Raw genomic sequence first — 18,478 nt, forward strand, 5'->3', positions numbered from 1 at the left:
CCATGCATTGCTGAGGCCAGCTTTTGGTGCAGTTACTTGAATTCAACAGGGTACTATTTAACATTTCTAAACTTGGCATCTAGAGACGTCCTCAGTAACCAATTCTTCCTCAAATATATATTTTGTATATATGATATGTGGTTATATTTGCCGTTTTATCACAAGAATAAAAACCAAGTTAGCAAAACGAAGTTTCATGGTGTGTCAAATGAATCAAGATATTTTAAATAAGAGAATAAATCAAACCAAAAATTGAAACTCAAAACATTAACATTATATTTCAAGATCAACAGAAACCCATGTTCATGAGGTACTGGTAAAGATACAGAATTCAAAGTCTCCTGACTCCTGTTATAGGGGTCCTTTCGTTCCGTGGGTATTGGTAGGGCTCCTCGCTGATGGCGGCTGCAATGGAAATAAAAGTCTGCCAATTAGGCACAATCAACCAATCAACCTAACCCAAATAATGGGTTGAAGCACAATAAGGGCTTTTAACCTCTAAAAATCTAGTTCTAATTTTCATATATGCCTTGTATTTAAAAATTTAAATTGGAGAGAAGCCTCTTTAAAAATATTTATATTTTATTGAATAGATTTTCTGAATGACTGATGAAAGTTACATTCAGTTTCAGGGAGCTGCAGTAAAGTACAGATTTGTTTATAGGGTTTAGGGGCCGAATACGAAGTACTGCCCAAGTGTTGAAGTTTTGTGACTTTTGGAGGTATAAGTATTCAGCAGTGGCTTGGTTTTAAGATTTTAGTTATGGTTTGGCACGCAATTTCAAGTGGTTCACAGATTTCTGGGGCTTCTTAAATTTGAAGTCTATATAAAAATAATGATGGATAGTTAAATTGCGTTCATTTTGAGAAATTTATTGATAAAAAGTAACGCCTTTTAAAACCATCTGCGTGTATGTATAACTTGAAATTGATATCCGTTCAAAACCATCTTTATGTGCATAGTCAGCACAAATCTTTAATATTATATCCTACAATAAATAACAAGGGAAAATAATGGTGTAATCCATAAGAAGTAGTATAGTTTGAATATTTCTCCAGATATATATATATATATATAAGATATATATATATGTATATTCATGATTAGTTCTATCTAGAAGCTGGTTTGTCGAGCAAATGAGTTGGAAAACAGAATCAATCAATGAAGTTTTCAAAGAGTATATATTTATTTTTATATTGTTAAATATACAACATGCCACTGGTTCCAGGATTATTTGTATGATTGATGCAAGGCATGTACAAGGAAAACATGGATTTTTAAGTGAGGTAAATGCGGTGAAAGCAATTTTAGAATACGGTGTTTGCAATTTCTAAGTAAATTTTAAATGGGTTTATGTGTAAAATGTAAAACAATATATGTTCAACTCTAGTGTAGGGAGGGTCAGAGCTTAAATTTGGCAATAGGGTAAACTCATTTAAAAGCTTAATGCTTATTTAGAAATTTTAACAATGCTTAAATAGATATATTTATTAATATTTTATATTACAATTACCAGAACCTCGCCACATTTAAATAGATATATTTTAAATCACAAAACAACAAAAATGCCAATATATAAAAAACTTCAAAAACTATTTATTTATAATTAGTATTTCTTTCCGGAAGTTTCTTGGGAGTAAAATTCACTTGTATAAATCACATCGCAGTTATACATTGTTTTCATGAGTTATAATTTTTGAAAAATATTTATAAATCTATTGTTTAGGTACTGGCACTACCAATTTCTCTTTTACTAGTTCATTTTGGTGCTATGTTTGGCCTTCAAAATTCATGAGCGTCTCAACTGTATAGCGTAATTTGAAGCTTTTCAACCTCTGAGGGTGTAAATGCAATTGTGAGCAACTTATTAAGAAGTTAAAGCTTTTATTTATCATTATAATAATTTTCTTTTTCCTTTGCTATGAAAGTTCTCAAATTTTCTAAATAATAATAATAATTAAAATTAAAACAGAAAAAGAAAAAGAAAGTTCTCAAATGATAAAAGATTAAAAGGGCGAGAAATAAAATAAAAAGATGAAGGATATTTCGGAATTCTAAAATTTGTCTCCCCTTTTATAAAGCAATAGCTTTATGTTTCTAATTTCTTTCTCAAAGCTTCTATATTATTATTATTATTATTATTATTATTATGAATAATCTAGGGACGTACCTGATTATCTTTTCTCTATTATTATTATTATTATTATTATTATTATTATTATACACACTAAAAATATTAAATACAGTCTTTATACTTTATCTTTTTATTTGAGTGATTTATTGACTAATCACTCTATATCCGACAAATAACATATAATTATTGTATTCTATATTTGACTTGTCAAAACTTTTTAGTTTTTGTATTTTATTATACAATAATAACATCATCATTAATTTCTAAGTTTTTTATTTAATAAAATCTTAAAAAAAATTTAAAAAAATTGATTATTTTGCTTTTGATGAGTTCATGTCAACAACAGCTAATGGCAGTTTAACTGAAAAATTAAACAAGGTTTTAAATTACAATAAATAATAAATTTTTTTTCCAAGGTTTAATTTAAAAAATTAAAGTTGTAAGGACTATTTGAGAATTAAGAACAAAATACAAGGATCAAATGATAATTTTATTACTTTCCATCTCAATACTAAATACTCAATTCTTCCTTTTTTTTTTTTTTTAAGTATACCCATAATAATTTACGCTTTTAGTTATACGTGTGTAATTTCATGTATTTTTTATAAATATTATACAGTTTTTTTTACACATGATCATTGGTTTTTTATTTTATAATTATAATTTCAAAAATTTTATTACAGTAATCTCAGACCAATTGATCTTTGATCTAATAGCATTGGTTCTACTACAATAGATAATGACATGTTCCTATATTATTAGCGAGAGTGCACCATTAAATGTTTAATTACCAAATGTGCACACACGCCTAACTGTACGTACTCTTATTATATTTGACAATTAAAGCTATAAAATCAACTAATATTTTTATAGATATAATAATACTATAGCATAGTATTACAAACAATCATCGTAATAACAACTTTCCAAAATATAAATAATGTTTTAAAATTTAAAGTAACAAAATAAAACTTAAAATATCAAATCCACCAATACCTAAAAATACCTAAAAATACCTAAAAATAATTCCGTACAAAATGAATTTATTTTTACATAATTTAACTCCAACAGGAAAATACACCCAAATTTTTTTAAGTACATTTACATTATTTTTCAGACACATTCTTATCAGTTATCACATTAAAACCCTCTCACTCATTTTAATAACATTTTTATTCCATAATATATATATATATATATATATATATAATATACATTTTTAAAATTTAAAAATTTTGATGGTAATTGTTAAATTATGATCTAATAATTATTATTTATAAAAATTATATATAATATTTTTACTGTTAAATATTATGCACGAATCTAATGATCACTATAGAACAGACCGAGAAAATAAGCAATATATATATATATATATATATATTAAGTGGGAAAAAAACAATAATAGTAAAATAAAAATAAAAATAAAAAAAAAGAAATGAGGTCACGGGACAAGAGGAAAATGGACGGCTGATAAAACAAAGTAATTGGGGAGATAATCCACGTGGCATCAAATCCACCGTTGGCTTCATCACAAATATGTCCTTATTCCATAGTGCCCTTGTGTTATATATAACACTCAAACCTTCTCTTGAATCCAAATGAGAGGCTAAGATTTCTCTTGAATCCTTTTGTAGCCCTTCATTTCCAATCTCTCCCTCCCTTATCCCTATCCCTATCCCTTCTTCACTTCCTTCTCTTATCTCCTTCTTCTTCTTCTTCTTCTTCTTCTTCTTCTCTTTGTGAGTATTTTCATGGCTCCCAAAGCTAGAGGAGGCAAGGGCAACAAGGTCAAGGGAAGTGGTGACAAAAAGAAGAAGGAGGAAAAAAGTATTTCTCTCTAATTTTATTTAATTATTTATTTATTTTTGTCAATTTCATATTGGAAAAAATGAACTATTTTTTTAAAAAATAAAAATAAAAATAAAAATATGTATATTCCAGCTTATTCATGAAATTAATGTTTTGGAACAAGAGTTTTTTTTTTGTCATTTGGATTTATTGTTGTTGCAAATGTGTTATTGGTTGATTGATTTATTATTATTATTATTATTATTATTATTATTATTTTTTTGGGAAAAAAATGGAGTAAGAGAAATGGGAAAAGAGAGGACTGATTTGTGTATTGCTTTTGGGATGCAGTTATTCCAAATGTGATTGATGTGATTGTAGTGACTCCATATGAGACTAAGATTACACTCAAGGTAATAAATTTTTATTTATTTATTTATTTATTTTTGGGTAATTTTTTTTACCATGCTGAAATTTTTGTGTGTTTTTTATGGAAGGGAATATCCACGGATAAGATACTTGATGTGAGGAGGTTGCTAGCATCAAATGTCCAAACTTGCCACCTTACCAATTACTCTCTTTCTCATGTGGTACTATTTTATTTTTTCAAATTATTAAATATTATTTATTTTAAATCATAATTTAAAAATATTCTATTATCAGAGTTCCGAGTTGGTCCAAGTGATAAAACGTAAATCAGGAAAGATCCAACCCCGGTATTTTAACTCAATTGATTTAGAGCCTGTGACTCTTACAAACCCATTGTCAAAAATCCTAAATTTTTTTTTTTATATATTTTAAAATTACTTTATTCTCTCGGTCAGTCCGAAAAAAAAATTATTAGATATTTTATTTTAGATTGATTTAAAACCTGTGACTCCGAGAAACTAAATGTTAAAAATTTTTTTAAAAAATTTCCTATATGTTTAGGATAGTAAATTAAATCATGAATGACTTTTATAAATCAAGCACATGGTTGTAATTAATGAATGAATTATAAAATTTGGTAGGTGGTGTAAATGAAAAAAATTGTAATAATACTTATTATTATAATAATAATTAAATAAAAATAGTAATAATAAATAAATAAATAAATTATTGAAACATTGGCAGGCTCGTGGGGTCAAGTTAAAAAATGGCGTGGAAATCGTTTCTCTCAAACCTTGTGTTCTTAGCATCCAACCAGGTACATACTGTCAAACTTTCTTTGTTTCTTTTGCATGTACAACCTTCCAAATTTTCTAAATTATCAATGCGTTTTGTGCTTCTATGTTTGTCTTTTTTTATCTTTTTTTTTTTTTTTGGTACCTACCCCTCTTTATTCTTTACCCAACTTTTTTCGTACATGTAATTATTATATATATAGGGATTTATGTGCAAAAAGCCAAGATTTGTTTTATTTTATTTTTGTATGTTTACCCTTGCAAATTATTATTATTTCATATCCACCAGAAAAATTGATTTTTTTTTTCTTTGAATAATAAGACACTTGGAGGTTTTACAGGGATGTATGAGTAATTTCAAATTTGGCAAGGGTATATTTGCGAAAACTATTTTATTCATTGGAGGATTGGGTTTTCTTGGAAATGTAGGGATATATGTGCAAAAACAAAGTCAAAATTTTATAATTGCAAAGTTTTTTTTTAAAATTATTTTATATGTTTGTAAATTAATTAAACATTTTTCTAAGGATATATATGCAAAAATAAAAAAATAAATACTTTTTAATTGCATATTTACCCTCATAAAATTCATTTTTTGTTTTTTTGTTTTTACATATCTATGTAAAAACCAACACGAGAAAAACCATTTAATGAAAACAAAAACAGAAAACACGTTTCTGGAATAAAGTGATAAAAATAAAATCAATTTCATGCCACACAATGTGATTCGTTTTTATTGGGATCCAAATGGTTTTCATTTTCATTGAAAATGAAAAATGAAACTAATTCTTGCACGTTTCTTGGGTTGAGTTGCATAAAGTCAAAATAATTGCTTAAATCTAAGTCCTACCTTGAAAATTTTATCTTTTAAACCTCGTGTTTTGATTATTTAATTTGGTAGTGTAAGGAATATTCTCTGCTTTCATTATCTTAGTTATGTATAGTTTTCTTTCATTTTTTTAATTTCAAATTGAATATTTTTAATTTTTAAATTTTAATTTCCAAGGAATGTAATTATTGCTTATTAAATGGGTTCTTTTGCATTAATAAACCCACAAACTTTATAATTTCATGTTTCATAAATATTTACAACTATAAGAGGGTTCTAAGTGCAATTATAACTTTTCCGAGGGTATAGTCTTAAATTATGGTTCTTTTATATTTTATATCCCTACAAACTTTATTATTTGTGCATATATCCTTATAAACTTAGAAATTATTTCGTTCTCTGGATGTATAAACATTGATAACAGAGTTTTTTTTTTATATGCACTATTGTTTCTTGAAAAATAGGTATAATTATCTAAATATTCCTTTTATTTTTTCAAACATATCATTTTAATTCCTCATTTTAAATTCTAATCTTTGAATCTCTTTATTATGTTTAAATGAGCCATGTTAGTCTCTTTTTTGATAGTTTATAATTACAGTTTAGGGTTCAGAGGGACTAACATAGTTAAATTAAAATTGTAATTACAGTTAAAAAATAAAAAACTAAAATGATAAATTTGAAAAATAGATGGATTGTTTAAAAAATTACATGCTTTACAATTTTGAGCAAAGGATTTATTCACATATACCCTTATAAACGGACATATTTACGTATATATATTAAATTGATTTTTTTTTTCAGATGTAAATATGCAAGGAAAAAACCCTTGAAATTAAATTAATTGAAGTAAAAATTCTTTGATTTGGTTGGTTTGAAGGAATCCATTCATATCAATTGAACTTATTACATGAAGACAAATAATTAAAAATGGAATCATTTAATGGCGGCTATCATGCATTGGCTTAAAGATCTCCCATACACTCCCTTTTGTTTCTTGTTTTGTCCTCCATTGGATTGCTCACCAACTTCTTCTATTTGACAAAATTTTATTAATTTATTAATCATATTAATCATAATTAATGCTGTTCAGGTTTATTCTTTAGTTATATACATCTAAAAATTAGATGCAATGTTTTGTTTGTTGTCTGATTTAAGCTAATGATGTGACCATGTTATTTTAATTGCATTTTTTTTTATTCCACACAGTTGTTAATTGGATTTTTTTTAAAAAAAAATTAATACAGTACGACCAATCTTCTATGAACGTCTATAGATAAAAAAATTATAGATGCCCATTTTTAGCCGTTGGATCTCGATCCAATGGCTAATATTGATGATCAATAGTTACTACAGTAATAGTATTTATCAATGTCGGCTGTTGAATTGTGATCCAACAATTGATAATTGGACGTTCATAAATTTTTTATCTATGGATATTTATAGAGGGTGTAAATTCTATGTATATATACACTTTAATAAAGCATTTTCTTTTTGGTCTTTTAATATTTAAATAAATAAAAGTAATTTCCGTTTGTGTATACGTAGATATCAATTTTACAAAGACATTTTTAATAATTTTATTAAAGTTAATGAACTTATTCTATTTAAAATATGATTAATTATAATATTTTAACTCTCCTACTACTGATATATAAATAGTTTTTTTTGGATAAGTGTGACAAGTGCAATTACTGTAATTGATACATAAATCATAAATGTATCAAGTGCTATTAACAAATATTTGTTTTTTTCTTCTAATTTTATTAAATTGATTTTTTAACCCTCAAAATCTCATTATATGGTTTTCCGGATGATTAATTATAATATATATATATATTTTTAATAAAACCTCATTGTATTTATTTTATTTTATTTATATCTTTTCATTTTTTTTCCTTCCATTTTCATATTCATATAAATATATAATTTTGTTTTACAAAGTGACAAACCAATAAAATATATAAGCTTTCAAATTAACAGTTTATTTTGAGTAGAAGTTAAAAATATAATAATAATAATAATTATGCAATATATTTGAGCATGTCCTATTCGGATCCGGATCCGGATCCGAAAAACTTTTCGGGCCGGACCCGTTAACGTTCATCTCGCACGTGCAGAGGAATACACGACTGAGGAACACGTGCTTTCGCACGTGCGAAGGCTGTTGGACATCGTGGCCTGCACGACATGCTTCGCTAAGAGCAAAGATGGCGGGAAATCTCGAAAACCACCGAACTCGCCGGCGAACGGGAAGCCCTCGTCGGCGGCGACCTCTTCTCCGGCCATGGCTGGAGCTGGTAAAGATGAGAAAGTCCAGCATGAGGGCGATCCGGTGCCGGCGATATCGGAGAAGTTCGATATGGCGGCGATTTACCCGCCGCCCAAGCTTGGCGATTTCTACGAGTTTTTCAACTTCTCGCATCTCCAGTCCCCGATTCAATGTGGATTCTTCTTTTCTTTGTGTTTTTTTTTTGTTCTTCTGTGTTGATTGGTTGTTGTGATTTTTGGGTTGCTGATTTTCTGGTTTTTTCTCCCTTTTTTTTGGATGAATTTTTGTTCAGATTTGAGGAGACGTGAAGGAGAAAGCGCTGGGGAGAAAAAGGAGGGAGATTTCTTTGAATTGGAGGTGATTCAATTCCGGTTTGATATTTTTCTAGTTTTTGTTTGGTGTTGAAATGCATAGGTTTTGGAAAAGATTTTGAAATGAATTGATTAGGATGGTGCATTTGTAAACTATCATGTGGAATGTGCATCGCTTGTTGAATGCTCCGCAGAAATAAAGAAATGGATAATAATTATGGTGAAATGCTCCCATATGTTTGAATGTTTTCCTGTTTCCAGAACAATGTGCACAAATGTTTTGAAGTATTTTGTTAGTTTATTTGGTAATTTTTTAGTATGTGATGCTGATAGATGTATTGTGTAACCAAAATGTGTGTGGTGTGTGCCCGCGCCTCTGTGAAGATGAAACCATGCAAAGTATTTGCTTAGAATTTTTCTATTGTGCTCGCTTATTACCATTGGATTCTTGATCATAAACAGTATGTAATATTCCCTGCCAGGTTTTTTGTTTCTTATATAATAATATCATGATTAGCCTGCTAAAGAACTGAAGGATTTTGCAGGTTAAAGTTTGCAATGGCAAGTTGCTCAATGTTATTGCATCTGTAAAAGGATTCTACACAACTGGGAAACATTGTATCCAGAGCCACTCCCTGGTGGATCTGTTGCAACAGCTAAGTAGTGCTTTTGCTAAGGTGGGTGATATTTTACAAAAACTATAAATAATATAATATTTTTAAATTCTTAGTTTCCATTCTGCTACTCCAATGATAATTTCTTCATATATTATTTACTCTCATTTGATTTTCTGTCTGCTGGAGGTCCCTCCTGGTTTTACCTTGAATTGAGTCTTAGTCCTAATAGCTTTACTTTGTGAGAGCTAATAGTCAATATGATTGTATGCAGGCATATGACTTGCTGATGAAGGCTTTTGTAGAGCACAACAAGGTGCTGTTTTCATTCTCAAGTTTATTGGAATTTTTAGTGATGGAGTTGCAGTTGGTTGCTAATTGTCACTCAAGAAAACTTTCTTGCTAATGATGAACCCTGTCACTGCATTTTCAGTTTGGGAATTTGCCGTACGGACTCCGTGCAAATACCTGGATTATTTCTCCTATATTCACTGAGTCTCCTTGGGCAAACCCCAAATTGCCAATCGAAGATGAGAACTGGGGAGGGAATGGTGGTGGGCTTGGCCGAGATGGTAAATATAACCATAGGCAGTGGTCGACAGAATTTTCAGTTCTGGCTAGATATCCATGCAAAACTGAAGACGAGAGGTTGATTAGAGACCGCAAAGGTTTTCTATTGCACAGCTTATTCACTGAAACTTCAATATTTAAAGCTATCTCGGCAATTCATCATGTTATTGAATCCCAAAGGAGCTTCAATGCTGCTGAAGATGTTGTGGGTGGCTATATTGTCCATGAAGAGCATGTAGGAGATCTGAATGTCACTGTAAGAAAGGATTTTACTGATGCTAGCGTAAAACCAGAAGAGAAAATAGATGGATCTCAACTACTCCAAATGAATGCTAAGGAGATTGCCCGAAGAAACCTTCTTAAGGGTTTAACGGCTGATGAAAGTGCAGTTATAAATGTAAGAATTCTGCAGTTTATTGCCTTAATCAATACTTGAAAGGTTTCCCAGCGAATTATTTACATGGTATAGTGTCATACAGGATACTGCTACCTTAGGAGCTGTTATAGTCAAACATTGTGGATATACAGCAATTGCCAAAGCATCTGGCCATGTAAAGAGCGGTGACATTACAAGAGATATTGATGTAGATGATCAGCCTGATGGTGGTTCAAATGCTTTAAACATTAACAGGTTGGGGAAATCACATTTTTCATGTTAATTAATGATGCATACTGCATAGTATTCTATTCAAGATTTAAATTTTGAATTGTTTTCCATATCTAAAGTGGTTGGGGATTTGTGATATATTATTAAGTAGAAATGGTAAAAATATAATTTGTTGCTGGATTCACTGAAATCTTAATATTTTTTTTGGGGAAAAACTCAAACTCTTGTACAGCATAACTTCCATGCCTGCTTTTGGACAATCCATTTTTTTCGGTTATAGACACTGAATGCTTCATAATACTCTTTGCAGCTTAAGGGTTCTGCTCCCCACATCCTGCAATACAGAGCCATCTATTGGTGGTCAACTATCTCCTTTGAATTCTGATGATATTGGAGCAAGGTGTTTAGCACAGAGAGTCCTTAATGATAGCCTAAGCAAGTTAGAGAAAATGCCTGCCACTGCTGAGAGGTCTATCCGATGGGAGCTTGGTTCTTGCTGGGTACAGCACCTACAGAAACAGGAGAACTTACCAGTTAAAGAGGCTAAGAGAAGTGCAGAGGACAAGCCTCAACCAATTGTCAAAGGTCTCGGGAAGCAATTTGAACCATTAAAAAAAATAAAGAAGAAGGCTGATGCTTCTGGGATCAGGTCTGACATAAGGCAAGATGATTCTTTTGAAGTGGGCTCAGATAACCTAAATCAGTCAAAATTGGATGCTGAAACTGAACTGAGGAACCTGTTACCTGAAGAAGCATTCTTGCGCTTGAAAGACTCGGGGACCGGTCTTCATCTAAAGGTTTAAAGTTTAAACTGCCCTGTCTCAATTGAATCTGATCACTGCAATACAATCCTTAATATAACATATTTTTCCTAATTGATATTTTTAGTGGTACACATCAAGTTTTTTCATTAATCCAACTTATACTGAGATAAACAACTGTTAGGAACTGACCTTTTTGTCACTTTGGACGTTTGGAAAATATATTTATTGAAAAGCGAGTCTGCCATGAGAGTTTTAAGTAACATGCACATACTAACACAAAAAATCTCAAGTTTGTTTATCCGCTCCATTCAAAGCTCTTGTGTTTAAGCTAGTAAAGTACTAGAAATCTTGAAATGGGCTATAACTAGAGTATATATAGTGAGTGATGCTATTTGCCCAAAACACATTATGGGTATGAATTGTCATCGAAGAGAAAATGTAGTAGATTCTGAGACAAGGCTTTTTTTTTTTTTAATGTTTTTTTTAAAAGATGAACAAAGGTTTCCAGTTGTCAAGAGTCCAGCAGAGAATCGAATCTACATCAATATTAAGGACATTGGAGGACATTTTGGAATTATTATGCACATCTTTTTTCTCCCTTCCTTGCTGTTATACTTTTAGTGTTTGTCTATCTCTTCGAGTAACTTGCTTCATTTGTTTTATTTACTCTTGTGACAGTCACTGGATGAGCTTACCCATATGGCACATAAGTTCTATGATGGCATTGCTCTTCCCAAGCTGGCAAGTATTTCTTATCATAATTCATGATATGGATTTTTTTGTTTACCATAACTTGATCCATCTTTATCTAATTGTCAAATTCTTGTATTTCCAGGTGGCAGATTTTGCTTCACTTGAGCTATCACCAGTAGATGGTAGAACTTTGACAGATTTCATGCATACTCGAGGACTTAAAATGTGTTCCTTGGGGCGTGTGGTGAGTGAAATATTTTTGCTTCCTCTCTATATTATTGTCATGGGCACCCGCTTTAACATTTTCACATTAATTTTTTGGAAAACTAGGTTGATCTCGCTGAAAAGTTACCACATATACAGTCACTTTGTATTCATGAGATGGTTACACGTTCCTTCAAGTACATATTACGAGCTGTCATTGCTGCTGTAAACAGCTTGTCAGATCTTTCTTCTGCAATTGCTGCGACTTTGAATATCTTGCTAGGATCAACAGAGACACAAAAATATGAGCTAGATCACATCAATGATCATTCTCTAAAGATGAAATGGCTAGAGAAATTTCTCTTAAAACGCTTTTCTTGGAGGCTAAAGAATGAATTTCAGCACTTACGGAAGTTCGCAATTCTCAGAGGACTTTGTCAGAAGGTACTTATTTTGAATCAGCTTTCAGATTGGCTTGAGTTTTTAGTACTTGATTTAGAATGATATTATCTTGTGGTCTCTTAATGTAGGTTGGACTAGAGTTGGCCCCTCGAGATTATGACTTGGAGAGTCCAAGCCCATTCAAGAAATCTGATATTATCAGCATAGTTCCTGTTTGTAAAGTATGTTTCAGCTTATTTTGGTGTTTTAACTAAAATTCATATTTATAGATGAATTCTAACTTGGTATGTTTTGATGATTGATTTCATCATGCAGCATGTGGCTTGCTCATCAGCGGATGGCCGGAATTTATTGGAATCTGCGAAGGTTGCACTGGATAAAGGCAAGCTAGAGGATGCCGTCACATATGGTACAAAGGTATTTGTTGTTGATGTAATCTGCTAATTTGATGCAAAATTTGAGTTAATTCTCGGAATAAATTTTTCATCACAGATATATTTCCTCACAATTTCTGCATTAAGCTTTCATCACTTATTTCAAAAATTTACTTTGATTGACAAATTTGTTTTCTCTCGTAATATGAAGGCACTGTCAAAAATGATCGCAGTTTGTGGTCCTTATCATCGTATGACTGCTAATGCATACAGTCTTCTTGCAGTGGTTCTTTACCACACTGGAGACTTTGATCAGGTAACTCATTTTCTGGATTCCATGAACAAATATTATCTTGTTAAGAAATTGACATGCTTGTTTCTTAAAAGGCCATAATGTTTTTTGCGAATTAGTTTACCAGGCTACACTGTTGTGTGATGATTAATGTTCAGCTGTGTACACAGGATTCTGTTTGTTCATTTGCATTTCATACTATTTTCATTATTAAACTAAGTCATTTTTGGGATTTTTGTATCATTTGGCATTTCTTATTCATTTCATGCATCAGTAAATTTATCCTTGACATTGTGCTGCATTTTGATCAGAAGCACTTTTCTGCTTCTTCCTTTTCTTATTATCTTTTCTATTGGTTTCATAGGCAACCATATACCAACAAAAGGCTCTCGATATCAATGAGCGGGAGCTCGGTCTTGACCATCCAGAGACTATGAAAAGTTATGGAGATCTTTCTGTGTTTTACTATCGTCTTCAACATATTGAATTAGCTCTAAAGTAAGTCTCAGTTAATCATCTTTCCACTAGAATGTTTATTATGGTCTAGCTTGTAATTTCTTATTGTTTCTTATGTAAAAAATGAATTGCCAGATCCTTTATTTTGGTCATTAGAAAAGAGTTAAGCTTTGAAAAGGTTGTCATAACCTGTTGTTTGCTTTTAGAATTGAATCCACAAGGGTCATATTGGCACCTTAAGTTTCAAGCCATCAGGATCCCAAGAAATGGATGGTGTGTCAAATCTCAAGTGTTTTGAGACAACTAACACACAACTTTAAAAGTGAAGACATAGATTGCCACTTAAATGGTAAACCTTATAGGTTGTATGCCTTCATAATAAAAAATATATATTAAAAAAAAACCTCATGGCTAAGATGGCTTGATCATGATGGAGAAAATTTCTTTATGATATTTTCTCATTTTCTTGTATTTATGGGATTCTCTTTCTGCTGCGGGACTATGGAGAAGTTAAAATTTTCAAGTTTCTTGAAGTATCAATTTCAACCAACTGGAGTTGCATCAACCAATGCAATGACATGAACTAAAAGATTCTCGTGAATTTCTTCTTGAAAATTGATGTATTTTTTGTGATTTTTCTCTGACAGCCTGAATATCCTGTGTTGTGTATGACTTCCTGAATATCACCCTTCTGCATTTGTCTATTTGAATCGTGTACAGATACCTATTTGGGCTGAGAGGCATATGTGAAAGGAACCAACTGTTTTGGGCAATTTCCTTTTTCACTATTCCCAACTGAAGAAATGCTTTTTTAACTCTCAAAGCACAGTAATTTTATTTTAAATGCTTGCATATGATAAATAATATGTATCTTATATCAGGTATGTCAACCGTGCACTGCTGCTACTACATTTTTCATGTGGATTGTCACATCCTAATTCTGCTGCAACCTATATTAATGTTGCTATGATGGAAGAGGGTATGGGCAATGTCCATGTTGCACTTCGATACCTGCATGAAGCTCTCAAATGCAATCGACGACTGCTGGGTGCAGATCACATTCAAGTATCTCTCTCTCTCTCTCTCTCTCTGTGTGTGTGTGTGTCTGTGCGCTCGCGCTCTCACATGCATGAACACGCATGTGCACACATGTGCACACACTCACCTGCATTGCGCTAGAAGCATAACAGATCTCCAATCTTCCTAAGCATCATATGTGCTTATATACGCATGTAATAAATTTTTTTGTGTGTGTGTGTGTGTGTGTGGTTAGTACAATGGCACCGAAATAGGTGATCAAATTAATTATAGTTTAGAGGATCACAATTGAAGTCTTTTTTCACTGACAACTTTATGTTTTAATAGACTGCTGCTAGCTACCATGCTATAGCCATAGCCCTTTCCATGATGGAAGCTTATACACTCAGTGTTCAGCATGAACAGACCACATTGCAGATACTGCAGTCTAAACTTGGAGCAGATGACCTCCGGACTCAGGTTTTTTTGGACATGATTGTATCAAGTTTCTTTCACATGCATGCAGCCAGAAAATTGATTTTAAAGCCTCTCATGCAGGATGCTGCTGCTTGGCTTGAGTACTTTGAATCAAAAGCTCTCGAGCAGCAAGAGGCTGCTCGTAGAGGTATACCAAAACCTGATGCATCTATTGCAAGCAAAGGCCATCTTAGGTAGTGAAATGCGTTTCATTGGCTTATACTATTTGACTGTAGAAAATAATACATTTGTTGATATCAAAATCTTGCCACCCTTCAGTGTATCAGATCTGCTTGACTACATCAACCCAGAACAAGAATTGAAGGAAAGAGATTCACAAAAAAGGCTACAACGGATGAAGGTATAATTTGTTTCTCCCTTTTTAATGGCATGCAGGCTGTATCCTGAAGTTCTCATTCAAGTAAGCTAGCATTGCTAAGCAGAGAGAATTTTATGACATGTGGAAATTGATTGTCCCCATCACACTTAATGATAGTTGAAGATACTTCTGTATATGCCATCACACACATAGACATATACACCAACCAGCATGCATATGGGGTTATAGTGCACATATTCTATCTGAGAGAATAACTCTTTTTTGCATTGATTTACTCATCAATCTCCAAAGATCTCTTTTCTTTCTCCTCCATCAAGTCTTTTGCTAGTGTTTCTAATTTTTTAGAAACATTAAGTTCTCTCCCTTTTCCTGTAAAGACAAGCATTAGTTGCTATTGATGGTCAAAAAGTTCTATTACTCTTCAGACTAACTCAAATGTGTGGATGTAGAAATACCAATGGATATATATATATATATATAGATATATTACACAACACTTACCTACACTTTGATTTGAATAATTTTAATGAGGAATCTACTATTGTAGTTTTCAAAGGTCAGGGAACGGGTTTTGTGAGCTTGAAAGATGACTTTAATGTGGGCATGTGGGCTTAGCCCAGTAAAATTAGCATATCTTTTTTGTTTACAAATACGAAGAATTTTTCATTGATCCTGAAAGCGTGTCCTGGAAGTATTGCTTCATGGAATTAGGCGGTTGAAACCCAATAAAACACGGATGAAGTTATCATACCAAAGTTGCCTCTGGTTCAATTGATGTTTTATTCCTTTAATCACTTCTTGACTGATTTTTCATGTTTTGTATTTGAGGCAGAGCATCAACAGGCCGAGTCAAATGAAGTCAAACATATTGGTTGATGATTACCAAGATGATTCAAAGTACTCATCCACTCTTAACAGCATTGAGGGAGCTAAAGAGGAGGAAAAACTTGTAGAACATCAGCCCTTAAAATTTGAAGACAGTGATGATACAATGCAAGGCCAACAACCACAAGTCTATGAGTGTTCTCCCGAAGCATCCTCTGATGAAGGTTGGCAAGAGGCTAATTTTAAAGGCCGATCTGGAAATGTACGCAGAATAGCTGGACCCAAAAGGCCAACCTTAGCAAAATTGGAATTAAAATTCTCTGAATCCTCTGCCAGCATTAAGAGGAGAACCATGTCACCAACATTGAAAGGCAATTCTTCAATCACAAGAACCCCTTCAACTGATGTTTCTTCTGTTAAAAATCTTAGGAATGCTGCAAGTGTTCATGGTGGAGATGATTCAAATAATGCACGACAAAGTACTCCAGATTTGGAGGCCAGATTAGATCAAAATCCTAAGGCTTCTGTTATCAGCAGAGTCATCACGGCAGGCACAAATCTCCTATCCTATAAAGAAGTAGCTTTGTCACCTCCTGGTACAATCTTGAAGCCAACATTGAAGCTACCTGAGGTTAAGCAACCAGATGAAACAGTGAGAGGTACAGAGCCTGAGGAATGTAACAATGTTAAAGAGGCATCCAAGGTTGAGGTTGACATGACAACCAAGGGAGCACTGCAAGAGGTATCCTCGAGTGACAGTGAGAAAGAGATTCAAACATCTGCAGTGAAGATATCAGTAAATGTATCGGAAAGAGAAACTTCTGATTCTGATGATGTTCAGATCTCATCATCTTCCAAAGAAGCCGCTGCAACTAGAAGCAAACTTTCTGCATCGGCTCCTCCATTTAATCCAGGATCATTGTTGTCCGTACCCAATGCTTATAACTCAGTTGCCGTTGTTGGTCTATATGATATGAGAGCTGCTCATGCAACAGTACCACCTAAACCTGTGGAACTCCTGCCTCCTCATTCTGTAGATGCTAGAGTCCCTCGTGGTCCTCGGTCAACTATGTACTTCAAAAATAGCTTATCTTCCCAAACGAAACATGGTTACAGAAACTCTCAGACTGGTAATGAAGCAGATAGAGGTGCCATTAGCCCAAGTACGATGAATCCTAATGCAGCTGAGTTTGTTCCTGGCAAAGCTTCGCAACAATTAAACCAATCTGATGGGGTCTCAGAAGTTCAGCGCCCTGGTGATGACTCAAGTTCTCAAGTAGAATCTTCATCTGCAAAAGAAGATTGCAACACAGTTCTTCCTGGTGAAAAAGCAGAACTTGACAGAAATGCAGCGGAGGTTAAGATTAAGGATAGCAAACGAAGTTGCGGAATGGAAAGTTCAAGCAAAGCTGAGCTTGCTAGACAGATTTTGTTCAATTTCATTGTCAAGTCATATCAGGATAATTTAGGCTCAGATGAAGCTGAAACTAAACCAAAATCAACTAAACGCGAGAGCTCAGCAACTAGAAGTGTTAGTAGCAATGTAACTAAATCAGTGTCTGTCGACCAATTTTGTGATCATCAATGGCCAAAACCAAACCAGGACAGAGAAGGATTTACAGTTGTCTCAAAGAGGAGGAAGAACAAGCACCAACTTTCAAATGCAGTCAGCGGGTTATATGCTCAACAGTCGATCTGCACATTGGCGAGTTGATGAAGAGTTTTTGGAATACAAGAAGATGCATTTACTTTTTTCCTATCGATGATTATAATATATAGCTTCAATAAAAACATGAGCCTTGTTTACCATTATCCGGCATGCGGCTTATTTTGTGTTGTTCCAAACATTCTGTCTGAAGTTTTATGTAAAAAGTTAGAGTTATGTATAGATTTTCAACATGGCCATCTTGTATCCTTAGAACAATTTGCTGGAGAATTATTTGGCTGCCGAGAACATTTTAAATCATGTTAGGTAATTTATGTTGCATTCAGCTTATCTTTGAAGTAATTGAGTGATTGGTTTCTTTATGTGCAGGATTAAAGAAACACAGTTTATCAAAAGCCGAATCGATGAAAGTTTGTTGGAAGATTTGAGAAGTTAAAGGTATGTGTGATGATAGTGTGCAAATACTTGCTTGTTTATCTCTAAAGTAACATGGTCGAAAAAGCTTTCAACACGGTTGATTGGTCTTTACTCTTGGAATATTTTTCCGGTTTAAGGTTTCAGTTTCAGGGTTTTGAAAAAGAGTTTCAGGTTTTTTCTCTTCAAAGGCTGAAATCACTTGGTATGTTTGTTATCATAGAGCGTTCTAGCAAAGTCATTGGCTTTATTATTATCATTA

At 32.6% G+C, this 18,478-nt stretch overlaps 1 protein-coding gene across 1 annotated transcript; it reads left to right on the top strand.

Moving 5' to 3' along the window:
- Positions 1–3,748: 3,748 nt before the first annotated feature.
- LOC120253534 (protein TSS-like) lies at positions 3,749–18,127 on the top strand. Its single transcript, XM_039261865.1, has 23 exons — positions 3,749–3,965; positions 4,278–4,339; positions 4,424–4,516; positions 5,040–5,112; positions 8,039–8,362; positions 8,483–8,547; positions 9,047–9,178; positions 9,390–9,431; positions 9,549–10,082; positions 10,165–10,316; positions 10,603–11,089; positions 11,735–11,797; positions 11,892–11,993; positions 12,080–12,397; positions 12,484–12,576; positions 12,671–12,772; positions 12,941–13,045; positions 13,386–13,519; positions 14,359–14,542; positions 14,843–14,974; positions 15,053–15,165; positions 15,251–15,332; positions 16,144–18,127. Exons 1-23 carry the CDS (start codon positions 3,890–3,892, stop codon positions 17,848–17,850), a joined length of 5,175 nt encoding a protein of 1,724 aa, XP_039117799.1. The 5' UTR covers positions 3,749–3,889; the 3' UTR covers positions 17,851–18,127.
- The last annotated feature ends 351 nt before the right edge of the window (positions 18,128–18,478 follow it).

This window comes from Dioscorea cayenensis, unplaced genomic scaffold, assembly GCF_009730915.1.
Source record: "Dioscorea cayenensis subsp. rotundata cultivar TDr96_F1 unplaced genomic scaffold, TDr96_F1_v2_PseudoChromosome.rev07_lg8_w22 25.fasta BLBR01000113.1, whole genome shotgun sequence".
Lineage (NCBI taxonomy): Eukaryota > Viridiplantae > Streptophyta > Magnoliopsida > Dioscoreales > Dioscoreaceae > Dioscorea > Dioscorea cayenensis.

Coding starts and splice junctions, on each gene's coding strand:
- LOC120253534 (XM_039261865.1), top strand. CDS start 3,890: ATGGCTCCCAAAGCTAGAGGAGGCAAGGGCAACAAGGTCAAGGGAAGT. Junction 8,548..9,046: donor GAGATTTCTTTGAATTGGAG/GTGATTCAATTC, acceptor AGGATTTTGCAG/GTTAAAGTTTGCAATGGCAA. Junction 14,543..14,842: donor TGGGTGCAGATCACATTCAA/GTATCTCTCTCT, acceptor ATGTTTTAATAG/ACTGCTGCTAGCTACCATGC.